The following is a 27,134-nucleotide window of genomic DNA, read 5'->3' on the forward strand; positions in this document are numbered from 1 at the left end:
ACAGGGGTTTATTTCTTGTTGCATTGCACCACCTTCTGGGTCACTTAATTTATGTTCCAAGCAGGAAGCGGGGGGAGGACGAAAGAGGTTTTGGCAGGAAAATTCTCTGCCCACGGATCATCACGCACATCACAGACATCACGCAGGAGGCGCCAGCGGCCTCGATACAGGAGGGGGAGGGCGGCGCAGCCCGAGGAGGCGCCCGGCGGGCGGGCACGGGCGCTGTGCTGCGGCGCCCTTCGGCTCTGCGCGCCGCGGCCGGCGCCACCCTTCGGGACTCTCCGGCAGAGCTCGGGGCTCAGGAGCCAATCGGAGGAGGGTGTGCGTTCCCGCCTTGCGCCGCTAGTGCGTGCAGCCGCGGCGGCGTGCAGCTGCCCCCGGCGCCATTACGCCGAGGGGAAGAGCGGCCGCTTTGAGGTGGTTGTGGCGGCTCCTGTGGCGGGGGCCCGGCCTGCGGGCAGTGGTGGGCTGGCTGTTGACCTTCGTGGGAACAGAGTCGTGTGGAGTTGTGACGAGAACGGGCTGTTGCGTATTGCAGCAGTAGGAGCAGTAGTCCCTTTGCGCCCCGGTCACAGGTTGAGGTAACACAGAGGGCCGAGCAGAGTGGGGGTTGGACACGCCTCTGGGCGCGGGTTTTGGCCCCAAAAACTGCTCAAGGCTGGCAGAGAAGTTATGGCTGAGCCCACACTGAAAGGGGGGGTGGGGGGCGGGGTGCATGTGATGACAGACAGGTCTGTGGGGCCGGTTTGCCTCATTAGGTAGCCGAGCAGGTGGTAACGGTTGGCATTTGCTCTGGGTGAAGCATTCCCTGCCCCTAGGGTAATGTAACAAATTAGGTTGAGTTGAGTCTTGAGCATCACTTGAAAGTAGTATCAGTAGGCTCCGACTTATGCTTGGCTGAGGTTGCAGATCCTGCCGTGCTCTACCATTTCGTTGACTTGCTTCACAGCTTCAGAATTTGTGGTGGGTTGTGCTGGTCAGTTCAAACTTGAGTGTAAGAAGCTGTAACGCCCCCACGCTACCTGTTGTGGCTGCATTAGTTCCAGGAGCAGGACATTTTGCAGAGGAGGGTGTATTTTAGTGAACCAGCTGAAATTAAACAAGGGTAAATGCAGTGGTGCTGCTCATAATACTGTTTGGAATAAGGGTGGGGGAAGGAGAAGATTGAACACTAATGCTATAGGTGGTTTGTCTTAGAAGATGACTGGAAGAGCTAGAGCCAGAGCAAGAGGAAGACCTCCAGCACAGGAGAGTACTATTCCTTCTGTCGGAGCTGCATCTGTAAGTTGGCTCTCCTTTAAATTTAGAGTGCAGCTAGGCTTTGGAATGTCATAGCTCAGCTACTTCCTATTTTAATATCAGGTATATATGTTAGATGTTACGTGTGTGTGTATATATGTGTCATGGTTTAACCCCAGCTGGCAACCAAGTACCATGCAGCCGCTTGCTCAGTTGCCCTCACCCAGAGGGATGGGGAGGAGAATCAGAAAGGAATGTAAAACTTGAGGGTTAAGATAAGAATAAAGATTCTTTCATAAAAAAGATTAAAAAAATAACGCAAGGAATTCATTCACTACTTTCCATTGGCAGGCAGGTGTTCGGCCATCCCCAGGGAAGCAGGGTTCCATCATGCATAGCGGTTACTCAGGAAGACAAATGCCATAATGCCAAATGTCCCCACCTTCCTTCTTCCCCCAGTTTATATACTCAGCATGACGCCGTATGGTATGGAATGCCTCTTTGGCTAGTTTGGGTCACCTGTCCTGGCTGTGTCCCCTCCCAATTTCCCGTGCCTCTCCTGCCCTCTCCCTGGCAGGGCCCAAGAAACTGAGAAATCCTTGATGTAGTATAAACATCACCCAGCAACAACTAAAAACATCAGTGTCCTATCAACGTTGTTCTCACATCACATCCAAAACACAGCACTGCACCAGCTACTAAGAAGAAAATTAACTATCCCAGCTGAAACCAGGGCAATGTGTCATGCGTGTAGTTACATTAACTCCTTTTTATTAAGGAAATTTTTGTGTGCTTACAACCAAGTGATCTATTGTAGTACAGTTGCTATAATAGAGCTAGTGGAAATAGGTAGACGTTTTCATAGCACGTTTTGTCCACTGTGATAAGCCTGCAGAGAAGCAGAACACATTAGTCTGCTGCTGCTATTAATGTATATTTGGCCAGAATCTGGTCCTTTTACTTTTAATATTAAGGACTTTCTGACTGCATTTGAGTTAGTGTTTAGGGATTATTTTGTGCATATGTGGCCTGGTCAGTCCATGGCTTGAAAATTGTTCATACTTGTGTGTTTGTAGCTATTGCCACATACCTGGAGATTTTTTTAAAGCAGTTGCTCAAATTTGTCAGTTACTAATAATAAACTTTCATTTGAGAATGTTATTAGGTTGGAGGAGTGTTTCTATTCCATTTCTTGCCAGTGTCAGATGAGTTTTAAGTCGTGATAAAAGGTAGTTTACAGGTCTGTTTCTCAAATAGTGAAATGCGTCTTGCATTAGCAGTAGCACTGATGCACCTCTTGAACCCGGAACTGAATTTATAAACCTAAGAGACCTGATTACTTCAGATTTTGTCTCTTTAACATGAATAAAATTGTTAGCAGTAGTCAGGAGGTGATACCAGTGTCCTGCTGTAGGCAAAGAGGAAACCAAAGGAAACAGTAAGGTTTAGGGACTATGCAGTCCGAGTGGATAAAAGTCTGCATTGTTTTTTTTTTTTTTCCTGTTCTACCACGTAGACTACATGTATCTCCCTCCAAGAGGGTTAGTTCCAGAAGTGTTTCCAAAGACATGCTGAAAAGAGATTGTGAACGAGTAGGAGCGTTTATGTTAGACATTTAGAAAATGAGGGCGTGCACTCTGTCTCAGGTTAAGTGAGAACATAATCTGTGCTGATGGCAGGGGAAGATTGGAAGAACTAGCCATGTGTTGTAGAAGGGAACCATCCCATTACTTGACTTTTACACTGCATTGATACAGAGATGTCATAGTACACCAGGTTCTTAATACTGAGGCTTTTATCAAAAGGCATTAGTGAGGTTTAAGGAGGTCAGGGGCCTGCCTTTCCTTACTGATGTCCTGACAACCCTGTGATCTTGCTGCAGGGGTAAGAAAGAGGATAGATTGGTCAGTCCCTGGCAAGTTCTTCCCGACATGGAGACTGCATCCTCCAAGGAGGATGCAGAGAGGGTGGAGCTTGGCTTTTCGTAGTGGTGCATGGTGGGAAGATGAGACACAATGGACACAAACTGAAGCAAGGGTTGTTCAGATTGGACATTAAAAAAAAATGTTTTCATGATGAGGACTGTCAAGCACTGGAACACAGTGCAGAACAGCCAAGCATACTGAGGTTGTGCAGTCTGCATCCCTGGAGATGGGATAAATCCGAGCAACCTGATCAGACCTCATGATTCACTTTGCTTTGAGCAGGCGGTTGGGCTAGAGACCTCTCGAGGTTTCTTCCAGCCTGATTTATCTTGTATTTCTATGAAGAACAAGACTGTTGTTCCCCTTCCCCACACCCATACAGTGGACCCTATCCCAGCATAATCTTGCCCTTCAGTTTGTGACTTGACATGGAGCTCTGTTCTGATCCTTTAATGGATGGGAAAGGAATACAGTGAGCTCAGGATCGCAGGGCTCTGCCTAGCTGTTGGACTAGAGAATCCATGTAGGTGGGATTACCACTTCCTTCAGGAGCAACGATGGAATATAGGTGAGGCAAAGCAGAACTGATCTTTCCTGAACTGCTTTTATGAATACTACAGGGAGCACAAAACTTGTGATAATATGCTGTTACTGTGATAGTACTGCACTCTGATAATTTTCACATAATATTCTTTAGGGTAGTGTGCATTTGATTTTGCAGCAATGCTTATGGGTGTTTAAAGACTTCTTAGAAGGTATACTTTTGGCAGATCTTACAACATGTAAAAATAACATGGAGAGTATAAAACCAGAGGGGCCTGCTTAGTTACTGATCTTGTGTTTAGTGTCAGAACATGCATGTGAGAACTGCAAGATGGGTAGCAAGAGCTCTCAGAGCAAACAAGTAGAGGAACTCCAGGAATGGATTGTGGGCAGTTTGTGACATTCTGCTGTGTTGCAGGGAAAGACGGAGCCAGGCTGGCCCTCTAGCTCAGCTTTCATGATTATCCTTGACACTGGCCTCTTGCTTGCTTACGCTTGGAGAACTTGATTACTCCTGGAGGGACTAATGTGGGGTAGACTGCGATCTGGTAACATGAAACTCTGAATTGCAGGATTGCTTATGGCTGAGGGTTGTGTGTTGCAGTTCTTCTAGGCATGACACTTTTTAATATTATTTATTCACTAGACACTAAACTTACAAAAGCTGTTTTTGTAAAATAAGTAATCAGCTACTTGAAGTATCAGAGGGATTGTTAAAAATGAGAAGTCCAGAAATTTTAGTTAGAGCTTGCAAAGAGAAGATTTGCATATACTACTAGTTAAATGAATATTAACTTGCAAAAAAAGTAATTCCTGAACCCTGTTATTTTGGAATTTGAAGTACAGAGTAATAACTCTACTACTTAATATAGGGAAAAAAAAATTAAACTTAGGTAGCTGTTACACTTGGGTGTTTGAGTGTTCTGTACTTGGTTAGTGACTTTGTTTTGCTCTACTCCTGGAAGTACGCTGGTTTTTTCAGTTGCAGTAGGAAAAGCTGTCCCTAACTGTTGTAGGTTCAGGAGACTTTGCCAAGTCAGCCAACCAGCTGTCAGCACCCCCAGCAGCCAGGGATTCCTCCAGCGCTCTCAGAACCACTGGGTGGCCATGGGCAACAGAGGGTCCCTCAGCGTGTTCCAGGAGACCAGGATGGGAGAAGGCCAGAAGGTCAGAAAGAGTGAAAATGTTCGTTGCCTGTAAGAGCACACGCTTTGAAGAGAATGCGATTCAGATATTCTTTAAACTGTATTTCTAGGTTTTCTTTTCAAAATGAGATTTATTACTAAGATTTGGAAAAGTTCCCTGTATGTACCTTGTGATGATAGTATTGCCATTCTAAAGTGCAGTATAACTGAACTAGGAATTTTGAAAACTACTTCAAGTGTGCTCTACTCCATCTATACTATCTCCTCTTACCGAAATAGTTTAAAAATAAATTAAAAAGCAGATGGCACAACTTAACTGCATGACTACCAATAGTAAATTTCACTTTGATATTTCATTTATTTCATTGTTTTCCTTAATTCTTAATAAGGAAATTAAACTTCCTTACCTATTTCACATCACAGTGCGTTTAAACATTTCAATGCCAGCTAGAGATGAAATGGAAGATCCATCATCCCTGTATTTGCAGAAGAATTTACTGATTTGCAGTTTACATCCTTTTTTATTCTGGCTAGCAAGCTGCTACTAGTTAACTGTCTGTAAATCTTAGGAACTTATTATGAATTACCTGAATGTTATTTTTAAAAATAATTTATTGTGTAGCAGAAGCTGAAACTTAACGTGTCAGGATTTCTCTTAATTTTTTATATATATGACTTTCAAAATTGAATTGTATTTAATTCTTCTTTGTATGTAAGACTTGATTTCAATTCTTTCTCTTCATTAAATTTCAAAACAATAGGATTACAGCTTTCTGTGGGATTTCAGAAATTGTCTTTCGGAGATAGGGGTGGCCGTCACAGAGATTTCCATGACCTTGGCATAAATACTCGGCAAGCCATCGAACACGTTCAAGAATCAAAAACTGGTATGTTCAGATTAGACTATGACATACAAACAAGTTGGAATGAAAAACAGTTTTGCTTTGCTTATGCTTTTAGTATTCCCTAGAGAACAAAATAAGAAAACCTTCATTGTGTACTAGAAAAAGATAAAAGTTATTCCTGATATCTGAAGAGGAACAGTAAGATGATGTCTGATGGCAGTGCTTCAGACAGAAGTTATGTAGCATTTTAAATTGCCACTATTTAGACGTAAGTCATGATCCTTGTATGTTCCTGTTGTCTACTTCTTCAAGCAGGACTCTTGATTTGCTTCTAGAAGTTTGGTATTTAGTAGAAGGTTGGTTTTTTTTCTAGAAGTTCTGGTTTGTAACACATGGACCTAACCAAATTAGTTAAGATCGTGGAATTTGGGACATCTTCTGAAGAAATTTTTTAGTTTAAATAAAAGGTTATATTCTTCCTTCCTTGAGATGAAATCATGCATATCAAAAAAGTAAAATCAGGCGGTCATGATGGTCCTGCCTTCTTGCTAGAACACAATTATTTTTAGCGTTCAACACTGCAGGTTCTGCACCAGTGTTGTGGTTGTAGTTTAACCCCAGCTGACCACTAAGCCCCACACAGCTGCTTGCTTAGTCCCCCTACAGTGGGATGGGGGAGAGAATTGAAAGAATGAAAGTGAGAAGACTCGTGAGTTGAGATAAAGACAGTTTAATAAGTAAAGCAGAAGCTGTATGCAACCAAAGCAAAACAAGGAGTTCATTCACTGCTTCCCATCAGCAGGCAGGTGTTCACCCACCTCCGAGAGAGCAGGTCTCCAGCACATGCTAATGGTTACTTGGGAGGACAAACGCCACCACTCTGAATCCCACACCCCCCCCCCGCCTTTCCTTTTTCTTCCCTCAGTTTATATACTCAGCATGAGGCTCTGGTATGGAATGTCCCTCTGGCTAGTGCAGGTCAGCTGTCTGACAGCTGTGTCCCCTTCCAGTTTCTCATGCCCCTCCAGCCTTCCTGCTGGCAGGGCCTGAGAAATTGAAAAGTCCTCGATTGAGTATGAATGTTACCTAACAACAACTGAACGCATCAGTCTGTTATCAACATTATTCTCATAGTAAATCCAAAACACAGGATTGTACGAGCTACTGAGAAGAAAATTAACTTTATCCCAGCTGAAATCAGGACAGTTGGTAATAGTTTTGTATTGTAAGTGACTCTGTGAGACATCACAACGATATGACAGTAACTGTAGTCCACTTTTGGTTAATTAGACGATAGCTGGAGCATGCCACAGGTCCAGGAATGTCGGGGCTTAGTTCTGCTCAAGTCACTTCAGGGCAGAAGCAGTATGGTAGTTTTCATTCTCACGTAGATTTTCTTTCTAGAGCTATGCTAATGCTAGATCACGGTTTGCTGTACTTCGTAGGCAGCTGTATTGCTGGCCTCTTTATAGCTTTGTACGATTTTCTAGTATAACATACATGCTTTGTATGTGGTAGGATTTTTTTGTTTTCATTTGGGGTGTTGTATTTGAGATAGAAAAAAATGGATAATGAAAGCCAGATTAAAATGAGTGATCCATAGTTGTCTGTAGTGTATTTTTTGTATTAGACTTGTGTCTTTAAGCCTAAAAGAAATTGGAATGAGACTTGAAAAAAATGGGAAGAAATATGTTAGATACGTAAGTGATCTGGAGGTAGTTCTTGCTGTTGTGGGTTTTTTGTTTGTAAAATCTTGAAATACCACAAGAAATGTCATCTTGTCACACATGAATGAGAATGTGGTTATGTCTAGTGACTGATACTCAACTGTTACTTTCTGCATTGTGCTTATGAGTCGTACAAAGAAAGATTAATTTGTCCACAAAGGAAGTGTATGTTTTGGTGGAAATTCTCTCTAGTACCTGGTACTAACCCTTTTGGGGGCAGGTTACTGATCTAAATGCTTACCTCGTTTGATGAGAGATTTTTTCTGACAACTGAAGGAACTATAAAAAGCTCTGATAAGCAGGTGGGTGTCTGTAACACTGTGCCTATGTGAGCATTTCCTATAGCTTGCTGAGTCTAGAACAGTTGCAGAACGCAACTGACCTCTGATCTTTTGTCTGAATGCCTTAGTACTTTAAAATTTCTCAGAGCTGTTGAATTACTATAAGCTAGTAAAATTGTGTAACTCCTAAGATGTTTGCATCTCATTTTAGGTTCTTCAGGTGATAGGATAAAATTAACTGCAAATTACGTCCGTTTGACGTCTCGACCCCAGTGGGCTTTATATCAGTACCATGTTGGCTATAGTCCTGAGATGGAAGCGCGCCGTCTTCGATCAGCTTTGCTGTTTCAGCATGAAGAGCTAATTGGAAAGACACATGCGTTTGATGGATCGGTATTATTCCTGCCAAAAAAACTAGGGAATAAGGTATGATACAAGAATGCTATTTATTTTTTTTATTTTGAGTTGCATTTTGTGATGCATCTTGTTTCTTACTGGTCTGGGCGAAGTTAGAATTGATGTCCCCATGAGTACATTTAAGTGGATCGGATATATTAGTATAAGCTAATTTGCTTATGTAGAGAAATTTGGTAATAAATATCTGGTCCTAATGCTTAGGTTCTGCAGACTAGAGTAATGCCCTGCACAGAAGTGGATAGTATAGAAAGTATTTTTCCTTTAATTTTCTTTCTGCTTATGTCTTTTTGTAACTTCTGTATTTTAACATCCAACATGTACTGTGTGTGTGTGGCAAGGTTTTGGTAGCTGGTGTGTGTGTGGGATGGCCCCCATGGAAAGAGATTAGGGGCTGCCCTGTGCTGTACACAGCCATTTCGAGCCCCGGCCCAGACCAAAGCTGAGCCCATCAGCAAAGTTGATGGCACCTCTGTGTATTTAAAAAAGGTGGGGGGTTGGAATGCCAGAGCAGAAGAAAATGAGGAGAAAGGAGCAGCAGAGGGGAAATGCCATGTGTACGAGTGGTAACCCCTGTCTCCCCCAACTCTGCACCTTGTGCTATTCATTGCCTCGCTGGAGGGGCTGAGTGTAACTGGTGGCGTTAACAGGGCAGGGCAGAGGAGTCTGGAGTAAGTTTGAGCCTGGAAAAGGGAGAGGGGGAAGATGTTATCGCTGTATCTTATTTTTCCCCCTAGTACCTGAATCAGTAATGAAAAATATATTAATTGGCAATATATTAAATTTATTTCCTCAAGTTGAGTCTTTTCCTGCAATGTGAATTGGTAAGCCATGTTCCTGTCTTCATCTTGAATTCAGCTGCTTTGTGGATGGCCTCCATTCTAATCCTGTAGTCATCTTCACCCAAATGAATGAAGTGCTTTAAGTTATGATTCACAGTTGTAGTAGGAAATCAAATTCCTGTTTCAGCTAAGTCTTGATTTATTAGACTCTTAATGCGCAAGTCCCATTCGATATTAGTGGAGCAAAGTCCAGATATAGCCCTGTTTGCCTCTAGTTTTATTAACAAAACTTTGCTTTCTCAGGTTACTGAAGTGTTCAGTAGGACTCGAAATGGAGAGGGTGTGAAGATAACAATCACATTGACTAATGAGTTGCCACCTACTTCACCTACCTGTCTGCAGTTCTACAACATCATTTTTAGAAGGTTTGCTGTCCAAGTTGTGTCTTCATAAGAAGTAATAATTCTAAAAATATTTGACTTAAGTTTTTCCTTTCCAAAGAGTGGACTACAAATCAATGTAACAAATCTGTATGTTGAAGCCTTTGTAGCTAACATTACTATGCGGCCAACCACATCTGGTGACGTTTTAATGTGCAGTTACATGCATATTCCTGGCACTTGTTCATGTGAATGGCGTTTATACCTTTTCCCTGAGCAGGCAGACTCACACTGGAGTGCTGTTGTAGGCAATTAGTCTTACCCTTGCCCTCTACTTGTTTCTGGATTTGCCTTTTAAAGCAGTTAGCAGTGCAGAACCTTGAGCTGGCAAATCACCTGTTTTTTTCTGCAATCTTTCTACTTAACCTGGGTACCTGGACTGCCTGGTTCATTAGACTGCTACCTTCAGCTGGTTGGTGAAGGGTTGGGTTGTATGCTAACTTATTCTCAACGGATTGTCATTAATTAAGTGTCCATGGCCTTTCTGAATTTAGTAATTAAAAGGTCACATTTGTGATTGTTTATCTAGTCAGATGAACAAAAACTGAGGTTGTGCAGAGGTTTGGAACCATGCATGGTTTGATAAACTGAATAATAATGGTAAATGACATCCATATTTCATCTTGCAGGCTTTTGAAGATGCTGAATTTGCAGCAGATTGGACGTAATTATTATAACCCCAGTGACCCAATCAGCATCCCTAATCACAGGTTTGGCAAAAAGGATACTTGGGCGTAGGAGGGGTGCAGGGACAAAGGATGATACTTTTACACCACTCTGGTGGTTTATCTTGTAATAAAACTATGGACTTAAAAAACTGGTATTCCTGGGAAGTACGAGACCTCATTCTCTAACTTACTTTCTTCTATGTGTAAGATCTCATTACTTGTTACCAGTGTGTGTTCTGCTATTACATTTCTACTCCACTGTCAAGAAAACTTGCCTAAATATCTGGAAGCCTGAGATCTCCAAATACTTGAATTCTAAAGCTTAGGAGTTTCCAGCCTTCATTCTGAAGACCATTTAATCTGCCATGTAAATTCATATCTGGCCATACCCCGCTGGATGGGTAGTTGTGGAACTCACCTATTTCTCACTGTCACATCTTGCCCTCATTCCCTGCCAGGATTGTGTATAATGTTACTGATGCTCCAGGCTAGCCCTAAGCCTGTTGCACAAGTTAGCAAGCTTTGAGTTTGACTGGGGCCTCATCATATGGCTGTGGTGTACTCCTTGCCTACATAACCTGGTTGATGGAAGTAACTGGATGGTGTTCAACTAGATAAACTGTTAGTCTTGTTAAAGTGTCTTGGATACCCATAAACTTTGTATATAAGATATTTAAGACTAATGGCACCAAATGGATTTCTTAAGTTTTGGGGCATCCTTTATTTCACTTCAGTTATATTGCTACATCGTTCAGTTAATCTCCTTTTATCTCGACTAAGGATACCTGCATGTAAAACATTTTTCATTTTGTTAACTTTCAGGAGCTTGGTTATATTTGGATAACAGCTTCTTTGTGTCTTAACAGCTTTCCGATGTCTGGGAAAGTGGATGGAAATTGCTCAGGGTGAGAATAGAGATGCTTTAAAGCACGTTAAGATTCTGTATGTTCTCTTTTGGCAGGCTGATGGTTTGGCCGGGCTTCACAAGTTCTGTCCTGCAGTATGAGGAAAGCATTATGTTATGTACAGATGTGAGCCATAAGGTTCTTCGCAGTGAAACAGTGTTGGATTTTATGTACAGTCTGTATTACCAGGTTGAAGAAGAGCAAAGATTTAGAGATGCCTGTACTAAAGAGCTGATAGGTTTAATTGTTCTTACAAAGTAAGTCTCTCTCAACTCTTGTTGTCTTAGAGAGCTGTTTATTTTTTGGGATGTTCCATGTCCTGAGCTATATAAAGAAGCATCAGAAAGCGTGAAAATGACATCATTGTCAAGCTAGCAAGCGTATTGAGATGACAGTGTTTGTAAGAGCAGGGGTAGTACATACTAGTTTAGTTCTGGTTTCATTTGGTTTTCTTACAGTTTAGTTTTTAGTAGAATTGATAGCCTCGTACAGGTGAAAACTTGAAGTTAGTGCTGCTGATAGGAGCAAAACTTTCAATTTCCATGGATATTACTATTAATTCATCCTGCAGTTATATTTCTTTTCTATTTAAGATCAAAAATCCCCAAACTGATTACATTGTTTATTTAGGTACAATAACAGAACATACAGAGTTGATGACATTGACTGGGATGCCAGTCCACAGTGTACCTTTAGAAAAGCAGATGGTTCTGAGATCAGCTACGTAGACTACTACAAAAGGGTATGGAAACCTAATGGTCAATGTGTGCATTATGCTTTAACTTGAAATGTTAGAGCGTTGTCAGAGGTTTACTTATGCATGGATTTGTAATTCATGTTTTTATTTAATAGAATTTTATTTTTAATGAATACTGTGTAATCTGAGGGCAGCGAGTAACCTATGCAGCATGATTCAGCATGAGTAGTGCATCCCAATGAGTAGTCGGTCAGGCAAAAATGCTGGGAGGCCTACATGGATGAACAAGGAGCTCCTGGAAAAACTCAGAAAGGAGACATACAGAAGGTGGAAGCAGGGACAGGTAATCTGGGAGGAATATGGAGACACTGGCCCAGCATGCAGAAACGAGATTGAGAAAGCCAGAGCCCAGCTGGAATTGAATCTGGCCTGGAATGTTAAAGGCAATAGGAAGGGCTTCTATAAGTACGTAAGCAACAAAAGGAAGACTAGGGAAAATTTGACCCCACTGCTGTGCATGGGGCAGGGCCCCTGGTGACATAGGGTGTGGAAAAAGATGAGGTGCTGAATGCTGCCTTTGCCTCAGTCTTTACTAGAGAGATGGCCATTCAGGATTGCCAGGCCCCAGAGACCAGGGAAGAGTCTGGAGCAAGGAAGACATATCATCGGTGGAAGAGAATTAGGTCAGGGAATACTTGAGCAAGTCCCTGGGCCCTGGTGGATTGCACCTACAAGTAACTGAGGCACCTGGCTCATGTTGTCAGGCCACTGTCAATAATATTTGAATGATGTTGGTGATAGGGGATAAGTGCCCAATGGCTGGAGGAAATAAAAAGTCACTACTGTCTTCAGTCCTACTGGAAGTTCAAGGAGGATGACACAGGGAAATATGGGCCAGTCAGTTTCACATTGATCCCTGGGAAGGCGATGGAGCAGCTAATCCTGGAAACATTTCCAGGCATGTGAAGGACATAGAAAGTCATGAGGAGCAGTCAGCGTGGCTTCACCAGGGGAAAGTCATGTTTGACCAACCTGATAAACTTCTGTGATGAAATGACTGGCTTAATAGATGAGGGGAAAGCAGCGGGTATTGTCTACCTGGACTTCAGTAAGGCTTTTGACACTGTTTCCTGTAAGATCCTTGTAGAGAAGCTGGTGAAGCATGGGCTGGATGAGCAGACAATGAAGTGGATTGACAGATGGCTGCATGGACAGGCCTAGAGCATGGTGATGGGTGGCACGATATGTAGCTGGAGTCCAGTAACTAGCGGTGTACCCCAGGGCTCAGTACTTTGTCCGGTCCTGTTTTAACGTCTCTATTGATGACGTGGGTGATGGGCGGAGTGTACCCTCAGCAAGTTTGCTGATAATTTACTGAAGGTAGAATATATGGACAATCATCTTAAGAGAAGTTACTCTTTGATAATTTTGGTTCTTTGCAGCAAAGTTTATGGGCCTACTACTGTAATTGTGAAATCTTTCTGCCCATCAGTTTCAACTGGAAACAGGGTAGGACTTAATAAGCTAGCAGCAAAATTAATATTATCCATTCTAGTTCGGGATGGAGTTTATAAATTACAGATTTTCTCTGCCATCTTGCCTTTGTTGTGATCCTGCTTTTTTTTACAAAAATGTTAGCCTTTGAGTAGTTTCTGAGGTGTGGTTCCCTTTAAGAAAAAGGAAAAGTTGAATTATGAAGTATGTTTGTTGACTGTCAGCTTGTCACCTTTTTGTGTTTTTTTTCTTCTGAACTAAATTAGTGACTGCTAGACAGACCAACTCTTGCCAGATGCAAGGAAAGGTTGTGGGAGGATTGAATTTCAGAAACTTCACTTGGATTCCTGTGATGCCTTGAAGTAAACTGCTCTGTGGGGTGGGAATGTTCGTTACTGAACTGGAATGAGGATCGCAGTCTTGGGATGAATACTCTGGGTGGTAATTGCCTCAAGCAAGGCAGAAGCATTGCTTCTGTCGTCTTTTGCAAGTCAATAATTTGATGGCACCAACAGAGAGAATAGTGCTTCCCCATTTGGCGGCTTCTGACAAAAGGAGTTCCTTTCAAGTTAGCCATGCTAATTGAAAAAAAGTTGCTGGTTGCATTTCTTTTGGTTTTGTTTGTTTCTAGGAAAAAATACTCATTTTCTAAAGTGAGCATTATGCTTAAGAAAACTGAGTTCGTTATGAATAAACTAACATACAGTATGTATTTCTAATACAGCAATACAATCAAGAAATTACTGACTTGAACCAGCCTGTCTTGATCAGTCAGTCTAGGAGGAAGAGAGGGACTGTGATGCCAGTACCGGTGGTGTTAATTCCCGAGCTGTGCTTCCTGACAGGTACTGTAGCGTTTTTTCATATCAAAGTTTAGTGGGTTTGTATGGCAAGGTTTTGGTGTTGGGGGCGCTATGGATTTGGCTTCTGTAAGAACTTGCTTTCCACCCCCCACCTCTGTTCTGTGAATCACGTATTTAAGAATTTTCCTTAAAATCTGCATTCATCACAGATTTCACTCACATCAAGAAAAAAAAAATTCCCCACACCAAAATCAAAATAACATCATAACAACACCAAATGGAAGTGGACAGTTTACACACAATCCGCCCCTCGTTGCTTCACCACCACAACAGAAATTCCCCACCATTTCACTCTTCACCCTCTAGCTGTGTTCAGTACGAGTTTTGCCTGTTACCTCTCCCTGTTACTATCTTTATCTCAACCCATAAGCTTTTTGTTGTACTTGCTCCCCCCTGTCCGGTTGAGGAAGGGAGTGACGGACGGAGCGGCTTTGGTGGGCACCTGGCCTCCAGTCAGGTTCAGCCCACTAACAAAGCATCCGTCCAACCATAATGCCTGCTGAAACTGGTGTTTTGACAGCAGCCTCTTCTCAAGTTAAGTAGGAATGTTTTGTTTGTATAAATGTGATTTTTAGAAACAAGTTTTGTAGCTAAAAGATTATGTTTACATGATGCTGAAAAGTTCCAGGGATTTTGATGTTGCATACTCTTTGCATACAATGTTTCAGCATTATTTTCTATATAATATATATACAATATATATTATATAATATAAAAAATATATATGTGATATATGAATATATATATGAATGCATATATAATACGTATTCAGAACACAATTATTTCAGCATACAAAAATTCAGCATTATCCTACTGATACCTTGTAGTGTTTCTTGGCAGCAGAACTTCTGTTGAAACAGAAGTTTGCTAAAAATTGACAATTTTGTATGATAGATAAATATATATTTTCCTCCGAGATACTGATTTTGCGCTAGCAGTACCTTTCCATCTCAGAATTGTTTTGCTAGGAATGTAAATACAGAGCTGTATGTCTTGTGTAGTTTCTTCTCAAGTGCAAAAATGCAGATTTTTTAATTTATTTTTTTCTTTTTCCCAGCGCAGATGGGAATGTATGTACAGGGAGCAACTGAAAACCTTGATTACTACTGACACCACTTTACGTGTCTGCAGTACATGCATAGCTAATCTGCGTGACTTACAAGTTTACTTTCTTAGTCTTTAGTCTAACTTTTACTCAGAAAAACATTTTGCTGTTAACAGGATTAACTGAGAAGATGCGTAGTGATTTTAATATGATGAAAGACTTGGCTGTTCATACACGACTGCCACCTGAGCAAAGACAATGTGAAATTGGAAAACTTATTGACTGCATCCAAAAGTATGCTACCTTAGTATCTTTTGTACTTCTTTATCTTACAGATTTTTCATTACAGACTTTTTTCTTGCAACAAAACTTTTGAAATCTTACTGTTTGTTTTTTTTATTTAAGTCTCAGCAAGAACATATTTCTTGGGTTTAATTTAAATCTTGTTTTTAAACAGAGATGACAGTGTTCAGAAGGAACTCCGAGACTGGGGTTTAAGCTTTGATTCTAATTTACTATCCTTTACGGGAAGAGTTGTTCAAGGAGAAAAGATCCTTCAACCAGGAGCTGTGGTAAATAACTTCTGACATCTTCTGGATCTCTCACTGATGAAGCAAGTTATTAAGGAAGGAAACACTACTTGTTGGTTTGTAAATGAAGGATTATGAGTTAAAACATTATACAAAAGTCTTTGTCCAAACAGAGGACCTGCAAACTTCTGAAATTGTTTACAAGTTCTGTATAGAAACCCCTGAAGATTTTTTCTGACTTGCATTACAATAGTGTCTTCCTTGCAAAACAGTTCCTCTGTGTAAACAAAGTAATTCCAGATGCACAAACTAGGAGACTAGGGATGTTTCTGACTGGTTCCCATTTATTAAAATATGAACGTCTTCAAATGAAAAGCCACTAATTATTTCAGTATCAGTAGACAGACCACATACAATATCTGTTCACTCAAAGGTGGGGTGACTCTTCAGTATGAATAACTTAGATTTCAATTAAGTCATAAAAGATATGCCATAAAATTAAATTATGCCATAAACCAACATATATTTGCTCTGTAGTAGAGATCTTTTGTTTGTTTTGAATGGCTGCTAGATGGAAAAGGGCATTTTACAGTATCATCATCTGTATATCTGTGTATTTGGTAAAGCCTTTTTTATTCTTGTTATTGAAAAGGCCTGATATCTTCTTTATAATAGTACTTTTCTTTTTCTCAAGCAGTTACCTTGTTAAAAATAAAAATATGTGAAAAATAAGTCAATACATAAACAGCTGTGTCTTTGCTGCATAGGTTTTGTGCTACAAATAGTAACAAGTTACCTGGGCTAAAAATTCTACGTATCTTTGCATAATTATGAATGAAACATTTGAAGAGTGTAGGATTTCTTGAAAGGGCTAGATAAAGCTTATTTTAAAGTAGGGACAGTAGCAGTAAAGGAACAGCTAAAAATAAAGTCATTTGTTCTAGGCAGAAGTGTTACAGTCTGTTCTTGATGTGTATCTGGAAGTAGTTGTGGTATAGCTTCTTTACTAGGATGCTGATTTTTCTTTCTCTGCCATCTCTTATTTGCAGTTTGATTACAATCCTCAGTTTGCGGATTGGTCGAAGGAGACTAGAGGAACTCCTTTAATCTGCGCAAAGCCTCTGGACAACTGGTTATTAGTATACACACGGCGCAACTGTGATGTTGCTAATACACTACTTCAGAATCTGTTTAAAGTCACACCATCTATGGGAATCAAAATGAACAAGGCAACCATGTAAGTCTCTTTAGAAAGCTGATGGAAAAATTATTTTATACATACTAAGGTGTATCTGTTAGCATGCTTGGGCTTGTACATGAGGAGATAGTGTAGTATGTCACACTGCAGATTTCTGTGAGATTTTTATTAAAACAAGTTACTTTCAGTCCCAGGCAAAAACAATTTGCATGCTGACTTCCTTACTTGTGCTTTTATTTGTGAGAGCTTTCCCTGGGGGTCAAAGCATGCCAAACCCAAACAGTATTAGACATACGGTCATTGAGGAAAGCCTTCTCAAGCAGAGCCACATCTATTTAATACAAGGAGTATGTGTTTTCTTGCTGACTTCAGATGTGTTCTGATTAGTTCTCGTTGCATGTATCATTCTTTGAGTACCTGTGCTTGCTTTTCACTTTGAATTTAATTGCTTTTGGAAGACTTTAATTTGAGGATGATTCCTCTTAATCCTCAAAATGTGTAAATATTGTATGTTTATTAATAGCTATAAATGTGACAGTTCATACAGCACTGATGCATAATGAGCATTTATGTTTTTGCTGAAGTTTCAGTAGCAGTTGGTTGGGGGTTTTTTTCTGTACATATTTTTTCCTTTTCTTTTCAGGATTGAAGTAGATGATAGAACAGAAGCTTATTTAAGGGCTTTACAGCAAAGTATTACCCCCAACACAAACATAGTATGTATTTGAATCCATAATTTCAAATCTTGTTAATCTCTGTAACTGGTGTTTTTAAGACTGGTGGGATTCATTCTCAGAAATGAAACTCTTGGCTCCAGAGTTATCTACTACATGCCTACTCATACTGCTATTCAAACCCTGGGCTAACTATGGGTATCGTTCTGGAAAAGTCTTTGTACTTGGCTCTGAAGTATGGACACTGACACTTTCCAGCTGTTCTTGCACTGTGAACGCTTGAATTTCTCTTGAGCATAAGAAACTTTTCCTATAGAACTACAACTGTTATGCAAATGTCAGTATGCAGCTGCTTCTTTTTTTCTTTAAAGGCAGTTTGTGTCTTGTCCAGTTCCCGAAAGGATAAATATGATGCTATCAAGAAATACTTATGTACGGATTGTCCCATTCCAAGTCAGTGTGTGATTGCTCGCACTTTAAGCAAGCCTCAGACTGCTATGGCCATAGCAACGAAAATTGCCTTACAAATGAACTGTAAAATGGGTGGAGAACTTTGGAGCGTTGAGATTCCAGTAAGTAATATCTTTTTTAAATGGTAACTGTGTTCTTTTGAGCCTTATTTAAAAGCAAGCCTTTCCCCCCGCCCCCCCAAAAATTGCTTGTTCTTTGTGTAGTTTGTTTTGTGCTGGTGAGAAGAGGCATGAAGTGAAATACGACATAAGGAGATGTCTAATTAAAGAATTGTCCTGGAACTGTACCACTTATGTCAGGGTCTTATTACACTATAGGACGGAGTTGATAGGTGCTTCGGCATGTCTTTATGTACTGATAATGTGTGTTCTGTATTGATTCCTTTTAAGTTGAAACAGGTGATGGTTGTGGGAATTGATTGTTACCATGACACTTTATCTGGAAAGCCGTCGATTGCAGGATTTGTTGCTAGCCTGAATCAAACAATGACACGGTAAGATTTGAATGCCAAAGAAACATCTTGACTTCGCTGAGAAGTAGCTTGAATGCGGTGGGCCATCATGAGACTGTCCAAACTGATTTACTGAATGTTGTTAATAACTATATATTGTGAGGGTTTTTTTTCCACTGCATCCCTTAAGGAACAGCCTTGTCCTCCTTCCACAGTGCTTGGAAGAGGGGACAGAAGGTGGGGCAAGGTCTGGGATGAATGGAGGGCATCAGGCTTTTCTGCTCTGTGAGTTGACTTGTGTGAGTGTTCTGATGGAGAGGAACTGCACATGGTGCTAAGGCTTTTGTCTTACCACAGGGGCTTCTTCGCAAGGGAAACAGTCTCACAGTACGCTAACTCTTGCTTCACTGCATTGACCCACAGTACCCATAAAGACCTAAGTGCTTGTAGCCATTTAAAAAATAAATTCACTGAAGTAAGCCTGGGAAGTGCTTTGAAGGTCATCTTTCATCATGTTCTTCACAGGTGGTTCTCCCGCTGTGCTGTTCAAGGTCGGGGGCAAGAACTTGTGGATGGGCTCAAAGCCTGCTTGCAAAGTAAGGGAAGGCTTTCTGCTTTTGTTGAGTCAGATCAAAGCAATGACCCTTCAGCTTCCTCAAAATATGCCTCAGCTGTGTTGAGGGGCAGTGTTACCAACCTTGCATTTAGATAAAAACAGATCAAAAATACAGTTGTAAATACTGCTGAAAATCAATGGCTTTTTTGTCTACATTCTCTTATTGGTTCCCATATTTCTTAACAATAATTAAGTAATACTTATCAATGCACCTCAAAGAATGTTTTAAAGGATGACAGCTCCTTCCTGCGAGAGCGGCCAGCACCAGCGGAGTAGATAATCTTAGGTTCTTTCTTTTTCTGTTGGTGCACTGGTAAACCAGTATACTTTTTGCAGGTAACATTTGTGTATCATGATACATACCTCTTTCAGGTGACTGACAGACTTGACCTTATGTTTAAAAACTCCTACTGCTGTTTTTCCAGTAATAAAAATCCATTTATGTTTTGGTATAAATTGTCGTTGTAGCCAACAGCTTTTATGCTTTTGATTTTTTTTAAAGCTGCTCTAAGAGACTGGTTCAAGTGGAATAAGTATTTGCCCTCTCGTATTATTGTGTATCGTGATGGAGTAGGAGATGGACAACTAAATACTGTGGTTAATTATGAAGTTCCTCAATTTTTGGATTGCCTGAAGAGTGTTGGTAAAGACTACAAGTAAGCACTTCCACCAACCCTCTTTTTCATACTGCAAGGGGAGTACAGGCTGAGATACAAAGAGTGGTTACAGATGAAGATGTTGTCGTCTTTTCATCCTTACTTATTTTTACTTGAGCTCAAATAATTGCTTTTATGGCGACTGGTTACATTATTTGAGATACCTAACTTATAATAGGAACAGCTGTTAGTACATGCACCACGTGAGTACTCAATACGCACACGTATACACCTGTATACTTAAGGCATTCTTGATGCATGTGGTGAACTGGTGGAAAAAGCTGGTTACTGTTGCATGTCTCCGGTAGGCCCATTTAGTTCTTTCCACTTTGGAAAGGACTGTCTGCTGTCCAGTCACTTACGTTCTGCAGTTTTCAACATTGCTTTAAAACTTAGCAGCTGCAGTGACTTGGTTTCTTAATCTGCTCTGAAAAACAAGAATATTTCCTGACGCCACAGGCAAGCAGAGCACAAAACAAGTTACAGCAAGTAGAAGTTGAAGTGCTTACTACTTCTGTTTAGCTTCTATAAATGGCTTGCTCTTTACCAAAAATACTGTTAAAACGCCGTGTTATCTGTATAAAAAGATGAGGTAGAGAGCAGATCTGTGTTTAGAAGATCTCCTTTTGGTCTTCATTGTGTCTCTCTTAATTAAAGTTGGATTGGTGAGAAATAGCATCGAAGTTGCACCTGAAACTAAAAATTTAAAGTTACGATTTTCTGTTTAAATCAATGAGTGAAGACTTACACATGAAATTAATGCCCTGGAGAACTCTAAATTAATTGGTTTTAATTTGAAGCTCTACAGAATCTGTTCCTGAAGAACTCTTAGTGCAGTTTTTCTGGATACATTAATGTTTTTTTCTTTTCTTGGCGTTTTATTTTAGTCCGAGACTTACTGTGATAGTTGTGAAGAAACGAGTGCATACCAGGTTCTTCGCACATTGTGGTGGAGCAACTATAAACCCACCCCCTGGTACTGTTGTTGACGTGGTGGTTACCAGACCGGAGTGGTAAGTTAGTGTAGAAGTAACGCTTCTGTTTGCTGGCAACCTGATAATAAAGGAAATATATCTGATATTAAACTGATGGTGGGATCAAGCAGAAGAATACTTTCCACACTGGTGGCCTTTTGAAAAAGAAATTGTTGTGAACGTGTAGGTGAAAGAAATGGACAAGCTTAGCTTTTACAAATTTGCTATGCAGTATTTCGTGGTTTCAATGTGCAGTATTTGTATATGTTTAGAGTATTCCATACCCTTTAAGTAAGCGTGTGTGTGTGTGTTTCACTTTTTGCGGTTCCTTTTTTGATTTTTAAAGGTTTAGTACCAAATGAGTGTCTATGGATAGGATTGCCCAGCTGTCCTTCACCTGAAATTTAAACTCTGGCTGGTTCTACTTCTGGCATTGCATATAAATCTTGTTACTTTGTAAGGGTGCATTTTATGAGCAAGTGGTGGAAGTATTCTTGGGTGGTTGGGAAGTCACTAGAAGAAGGTTCGGAATTGTACAGTTATGGGTGTGGGTAAAACATGTACACAGATCTCATTGATGTCACTTGCTTGCTGTTGGCATTGAGCAGTTCTGCATGCTGCGCTCCGTGATGCTCAGGGTCAGGTACGCGGGAAACGAGAAGCTGATTCAGTACATGATGGAAGGTTTGACTTTGGTCAAGGAAGGCTGGAGTGCGTAGGGAGCAGTGCAGTCATCTGTGGCAGCACAGGTCCGATAGTTTCGCCTTTCTCTCTTGTATTTTGCCAACTCGCTGCAGGTGTTCCAGGTGCTGCAATAGGCGACAGACATCCGAACATGGCTTGGGTGCTAGAGTAAACGAGGGGCATCAGTTCAGTATGTGTCCAGCGTGGTTATCGCGCTGTATATGTATATGATGAATGGTTAGGGTCTTTGTCGTTGTAAGACTTTGTCCATATAATAAGACCATTTACATTCTTCCAGATCTTCCGGCCTTTCAGAAAGAAAGAAAACTGATTATGTTGTGACCACAGCACAGGCATCCTTTTGGGTTTTACTCAGTATGCTTAAGTAAGACAAATCCGTGGGCGTCTGCATTTTTCCAAGAAAAGCAGCCCTTTCTGTATCGGAATTCTGAGGGTTTCTTTTTCCTGTTACAGGTATGATTTCTTTATTGTGAGCCAAGCAGTGAAAAACGGTTGTGTTGCACCCACTCATTATAATGTAATTTATGACACTAGCAAGCTGAAACCAGATCACGTACAACGTTTAACGTACAAGCTTTGCCACATGTACTACAACTGGTCGGTAAGTATTTTTTCTGGGAAATTAGAATATTTTTCTAAGATTGCACATCTTCATGCAGTAACAACCCAAACACCACCTTACAACACCCACGCAGATCCAAAAAGCGTGCAAGTACACCTCTTGACCTACGGGGTAGTTTGAGAGCTCGACGTTTTATAATCACAGTCCTTCTGAAGTCTGAAGATAAAAGTAATATTTATTCTCACTGGAAAATACTTGTTATTTTAAGTATTAGTCCCAAATTCTGTCTCAGAAGCAAAACTGAAATGATTATTTGTTACCTGCAGAAATGCTCACTTCTTTGTGTGGAGATGGAATGGTGTTCCTCCCATTTCAGCTGAGGCTTCTGTTGCATGCCGAGATCAGCATGCCATCACCTCACAACGAGACGCGCTTTAGATTTGTTAGTTCAGTAATCACAAATATTTCACGTGACTTACCCACATCCCACCGTCTGTGAGATCCAGCATCAAATGTAAACCTGCATAAGAAGCTTTTTTGGCGCGAGGAGGGGGATGGAGTTGGGAAGCTTTTTGCTTCTATAAAGCATGTTTTTTTTAATGTGTTCAGGGTATGTAATGTTGTTTTGACAAATTGGCATAAACTACAGGGAATAAGAATTTTACATGTATCCAGACTTTTGAATTCCAGGACTGTCTTTGTTACAGTGAATGCATGCTTGTTGCAATGACTTGAAAATAACTTTTTTTTTTTTTTTCCTTCTGCAGGGTGTTATCAGAGTACCTGCTCCGTGCCAGTATGCTCATAAACTGGCTTTCCTTGTTGGTCAGAGTATTCACAGAGAGCCAAACCTGTTGCTTTCAGACAGACTTTACTATCTTTGAAGCTGAGTTACCAGCTACAAAAAATAATGTAGTTCCTTTCTAGGGAATGTGGAACTGTCTGGGGTTTTGGTTTTGTTTTTTCTTAAAGAGACGTGCATGGGAGAATGAGTATCTGCAGTTGTGAAACACTGTCATTGTAGCAGGAAAAAGCTAAAGTTGGCAGATCTGCATTTTGAATAGGTCTCTGCTTGCTATAAAACCTACATAATTTCTTACTATTTTATAGTACTGATTTATGAAAGTGTTTCTGGGATTCTTCATGAAAGATTATCAGTTCTTTTACGGGTTTGAGGTTTCACACAATTATTTTCAGCATACAAGACACATAGTTACGCGGAGCAAAATCCAAGTTTCTCCAGTAGCACATCACACTTTTAATTTTCAAAATGCAATTGTTGCCTCCTCGGTTTTGTTAGCTGTTAAGATAAGGACAGCATTTTTTATCCTGAAATATTTCATATCGCAAAAAAAGGTTGTTGGACCTTTTTTTATCAGGCGCAGAGACACAGGCAGCGCCTAGCGAACAGTTGGGATTAGTGCTGGTTTCTTTAACTAACTTGTTGCAAACCTTGTTCCTTTTGTTTGTGAGATTTAAATAAAGTGGTTGCTGTAGTCCTTGCTCACTTGATCGTGTTAGGTGTCTTTGCTTATATACTTCAAGACTGGGCTCTGGGCATAGCACCTGACATAACACTAGTGTATCTTTACAACCATTTCTTACCTCTGGAAACCCCCCAGACTCGCGTTTAGATACGCCTTTATTCTACAGTAAACTTCAGCAGCTGACAGCTCTGAAGAATGAGGGAGCTCTGTAACTTGTATTCAGTTCAGTTTTTTTCCTCTCCTAGGCTGCGAAAGCATTTCCACATTAAATTTGTAATGAAGAAGGACTTGGGGGGTTATGGCAAATACTTTGTGCTTTCAGCTTTCCCTATTTTGTATTTCTTCCTGGTTACTGTCACTTACATTATACGTGTTCTGGCTATTTGTTCTGATCTGGTTGGTATCGTTTGAGGTCAACTGAAAAGGAGCTTTTGCAGCTGCTTCCTTTCGTCAGCTATGGAAGGGTAGGAAATGGTCACTGTGGGCTGTTCCTTCTCCGCATGGGTGCAGGGTCGGAGCACGCAGCTTTAGGAACGGCTCCCTGGGTGTGTATCTTACCTGTGGTGCCTAATCCTTTAGAAAGGGAGGGAAGGCAAACACAATAATCAAGCAGCTGAGACAGTAGATCCATGAAACATACTGCACTCTACAAAATATCAAATTATTTATTTATATAAAATATAATACACAACAGTTGTACACATGCACACACCCACACAGTACTTTACCACAACTTTAGGCCAGTTACTTAATTAAATGTTACCTAGCACACGGTATCTTACAGTAATTTACATTATTACCTGAAGACACAATGGGGAAGCTTTGATCATTCATCTATAAACCTTCCGTAAATTACAAAAAGAAAGGCAGTCTGAAAAGTATGTATAAACAGTAAAAACAATTTACAAATGGACAAGAATTACAAAATAGTAACACAGCCAATGACTGCCATCAATGTATTCTTTTTCTTGAGATGCCAATATTGCAATTAATATTTCATTATCACCTGTTGCAGCCTTTTTACTGGCTACAGCTTGTGTACGTTACATGTATCTTGATTCTGACATCAGCAATATGAAAATGCCTTTTAACTTAGGACTGTACCTCCACAGGAAAAAAGGAGGGGGAGTAAAAGGTTTTTCATTGTGGGTTTTTTGTGGTGTTTTTCATTTTTTTTTTTTCCTGGTAATTTGGAACAGTGAGCCAGGAACTCCAAAACTGGAGGCTGTGTAGTTGAAACTGGGCGAGACTCTGATAACTTACACTGTGTCTGATTTCAGTTGAGGAAGAATGTTGACAAAAGAAATCGATACAAGGGGTTTGGTTGGGGGAGGGGAGAAGCAAAACAAAAAAACCCCCAAAAAAACCACACCAACAAAAATAAAGCATTTTGCACAGCACTTTCAAACTCCCAGGAGTTACATCAGACATTGAATGGAGTTGGTAACATAGTACTTGGTCTTAAATTACCATGTTTTAGGGAAGATGAAGACAGTTGAATACACAGTAACATACGAAGTATACGCTGTATATTTATTAAACAGTACAAATCATTGTGCATTAATAAGGCAAAACATCAAGGCTGATTAAACTAGGAGTTTCAAGACCATTTTTGTTTACGATTTTAGATGTAGGGGGGAGATCTCTCTGAACTAGGAATCAATGAATAGAGTTTTCTTCCCCCCACTGATGGTAAAAGGAGACTAAAGGCTGAGATTTATCCCATGGAGTTGCAGGTGTTGAGTTGACTTCAAATAAAACCATGTTTCTTCTGGTCTTAATCCCACAAATTTTTTTGGTTTTTTTTCTTTTTAAAGAAAAAAATATTTGCAACAACAAATCCACTTCCTTTTTTCTTGCTGTTTTGATTAAGCAATTCACATGATTCTATTGATGTCAGAGTTAAAAATGCAAAGGTTTGGTAAAGTTGTACTGCGTAGTCATGAAAGCCCTAGTTTTGACGTTTTTTTTTTTTTAAAAAAAAAAAATTACACAGACTGGAAGCGTTACAGGTTGTCCAGGAGTACATGAATCATTTCACTGCACCAAGCTTTTTCAGCAGTTTCTTGCCTTTGGAAAGCAGCCCCTTTTTCTTTTTCGAGGACATATCCCTGCCTCTCCCGGGACTACCAGAACCCATAGGTGACGTAGGTGACCCAGAATGGAGATGAACTGTGGGGGATGGTGCTCTCCGTGATGTACCTGTATTCTCAGGAGGAACCTATTAGGTACATTGTTATAATTTATTGAATGTTTGAAAGCTTAAAAGCTGTTATCATCAAGAAAGCTGGTAACATCACTTGTCACATTACCCACTTAAACAAAAGGGACAGTTCCTTTCTTCCTTGTGGCTTAAAATATGGTATGGGCTTACGGAAAATAGATAAATTTTGAGCAGAAGTCTAGACAACAGCAAACACTCCAATAGAGCCCTGTTTTGGTTATACTTTTTTAAAGGAAGAGTTGGATACACTTGTTTTGCCATAGTTATCGCCACAAAAGCTACAAAACTGGTTTTGGCTTTGCATTTCAGTACTCTGATAGTACAAAAAAGAAGAGGGATGATTTTAGCTATAATTTAAGAAAAATAAATGTTAATTACTACAGATTAGCAATCTGTAGAAGCCAAACTCTTCTCAGAAGAACGTAAAATGCTACATCATCACTTATTTTTTACTGTCCTTTAAATGCCTTTTCTTTAAAATTGGCTGGCAAACTTTATGTACAAATTTTAGAAGATGGCACACTGGCTTTAAAAAAAAAAAAAAAAGCAAAAGCTAAAATGAACCTTAATTGCAATCAAAGAAAGCTTAAAGACCCTGACTGCTTGATGTGTATGCTGCAGCTATGAGGTTGCTGAATGAAGGTGAATACTTGCACGATAGTTAGATGACTGCATTCCTAAATATTTTAAACAGCTATTTTTTAATTTATTTTTTTTTCAATCCTCAGAAGCACTTGAATGAAAATGCTAAAACTACTTATACTCAGCCTGTCCTAACTACAGTGCCCGGCTGACAAAGTGCGATACTATCAATTAGGATGATATCTTTGTAGTAGAATCCATGCCTTAGGGATCCCTGTTATCTCATAGTTCAAGTTAAAACATCAGCAATTTACTGGCTTGTTGCGCAACAGTGAGTTAAGCAAAGGGGCTTCAAGCCTACTTTGATTTTTAATCAAGGTCTAATTCTAATGAAAAAAACCAACTTGGTAAAGCACCCCAACGTACACCTGAAGATACCATGTATTTAGTCTAATGCATTCATTCAGTGAGCTGCATGTTTCGTACTGAGACTTGTATTGCATTGGTAAACCAAACAGTTGCTAATACTTCAAATGTGCACCTTCTAGGAAAAATCCGAGCAAATTATACCATAGGAAGGGATTTTTTCAGAATTGTTGAATAGTTGGTCTTAGGCAAACTGGGGTATAATCGATTATGGAAAACACATTTTAAGGCAGGCAATTTAAGTAGCTGTATTTCAGTGTAATGAGTTTCAAAACCAACTATACCCTTGTAAACTACCGTACGTATCAGCTTACGTTTTGTTTCGTTTGTACATTCTTTAAGGGTTGGGGGTCTTGTGCTTTTCTCTTGATACAGGAGCTTGGAATTTTTACATCCCAGCTTGGCTAACAATGCAATATGCAGCTTTTGTTTGTAGGGTAGTTAGACATCAAACTCTCCTTTCTATGTAAACGTAAACATTTAGCTTGTGAAGAAATATGTTCCAAACGTTGACCTTCATAAAGCAAGGTCTAATTGACATATTCCTAAGGATTCCTTTTTTAAG

General features: G+C 40.2%; 2 protein-coding genes across 4 annotated transcripts in view; one reads left to right on the forward strand and one right to left on the reverse strand.

Annotated features, from left to right (window-relative positions):
- Positions 1–247: 247 nt before the first annotated feature.
- Positions 248–25,308, forward strand: PIWIL1 (piwi like RNA-mediated gene silencing 1). The gene is made up of 21 exons (XM_005233307.3): positions 248–581; positions 1,198–1,281; positions 4,724–4,874; positions 5,614–5,739; positions 7,917–8,131; positions 9,205–9,326; positions 9,971–10,051; positions 10,971–11,171; positions 11,545–11,656; positions 13,830–13,950; positions 15,190–15,307; positions 15,471–15,585; positions 16,593–16,780; positions 17,385–17,457; positions 17,787–17,987; positions 18,276–18,379; positions 18,863–18,933; positions 19,456–19,609; positions 20,497–20,622; positions 21,742–21,889; positions 22,618–25,308. Exons 2-21 carry the CDS (start codon positions 1,201–1,203, stop codon positions 22,732–22,734), a joined length of 2,625 nt encoding a protein of 874 aa, XP_005233364.1. The 5' UTR covers positions 248–581; positions 1,198–1,200; the 3' UTR covers positions 22,735–25,308.
- RIMBP2 (RIMS binding protein 2) overlaps positions 23,978–27,134 on the reverse strand; it is a 162,224-nt gene continuing 159,067 nt past the window's right edge. For all 3 annotated transcript variants that reach the window (XM_027780786.2, XM_027780787.2, XM_055796012.1), the window contains one exon: positions 23,978–25,558. In XM_027780786.2, the coding sequence (XP_027636587.2) occupies positions 25,370–25,558 (189 nt within the window). In that variant the 3' untranslated portion in view covers positions 23,978–25,369. The remainder of the gene's footprint in view (positions 25,559–27,134) is intronic.

This window comes from Falco peregrinus, chromosome 2, assembly GCF_023634155.1.
Source record: "Falco peregrinus isolate bFalPer1 chromosome 2, bFalPer1.pri, whole genome shotgun sequence".
Lineage (NCBI taxonomy): Eukaryota > Metazoa > Chordata > Aves > Falconiformes > Falconidae > Falco > Falco peregrinus.

Bases quoted from the DNA above. Each gene is read 5' to 3' on its own strand.
- PIWIL1 (XM_005233307.3), top strand. From the start codon at position 1,201: ATGACTGGAAGAGCTAGAGCCAGAGCAAGAGGAAGACCTCCAGCACAG. The intron at 8,132-9,204 runs GTATGATACAAG...TTGCTTTCTCAG, and splicing joins CAAAAAAACTAGGGAATAAG to GTTACTGAAGTGTTCAGTAG. The intron at 11,172-11,544 runs GTAAGTCTCTCT...TTGTTTATTTAG, and splicing joins GGTTTAATTGTTCTTACAAA to GTACAATAACAGAACATACA.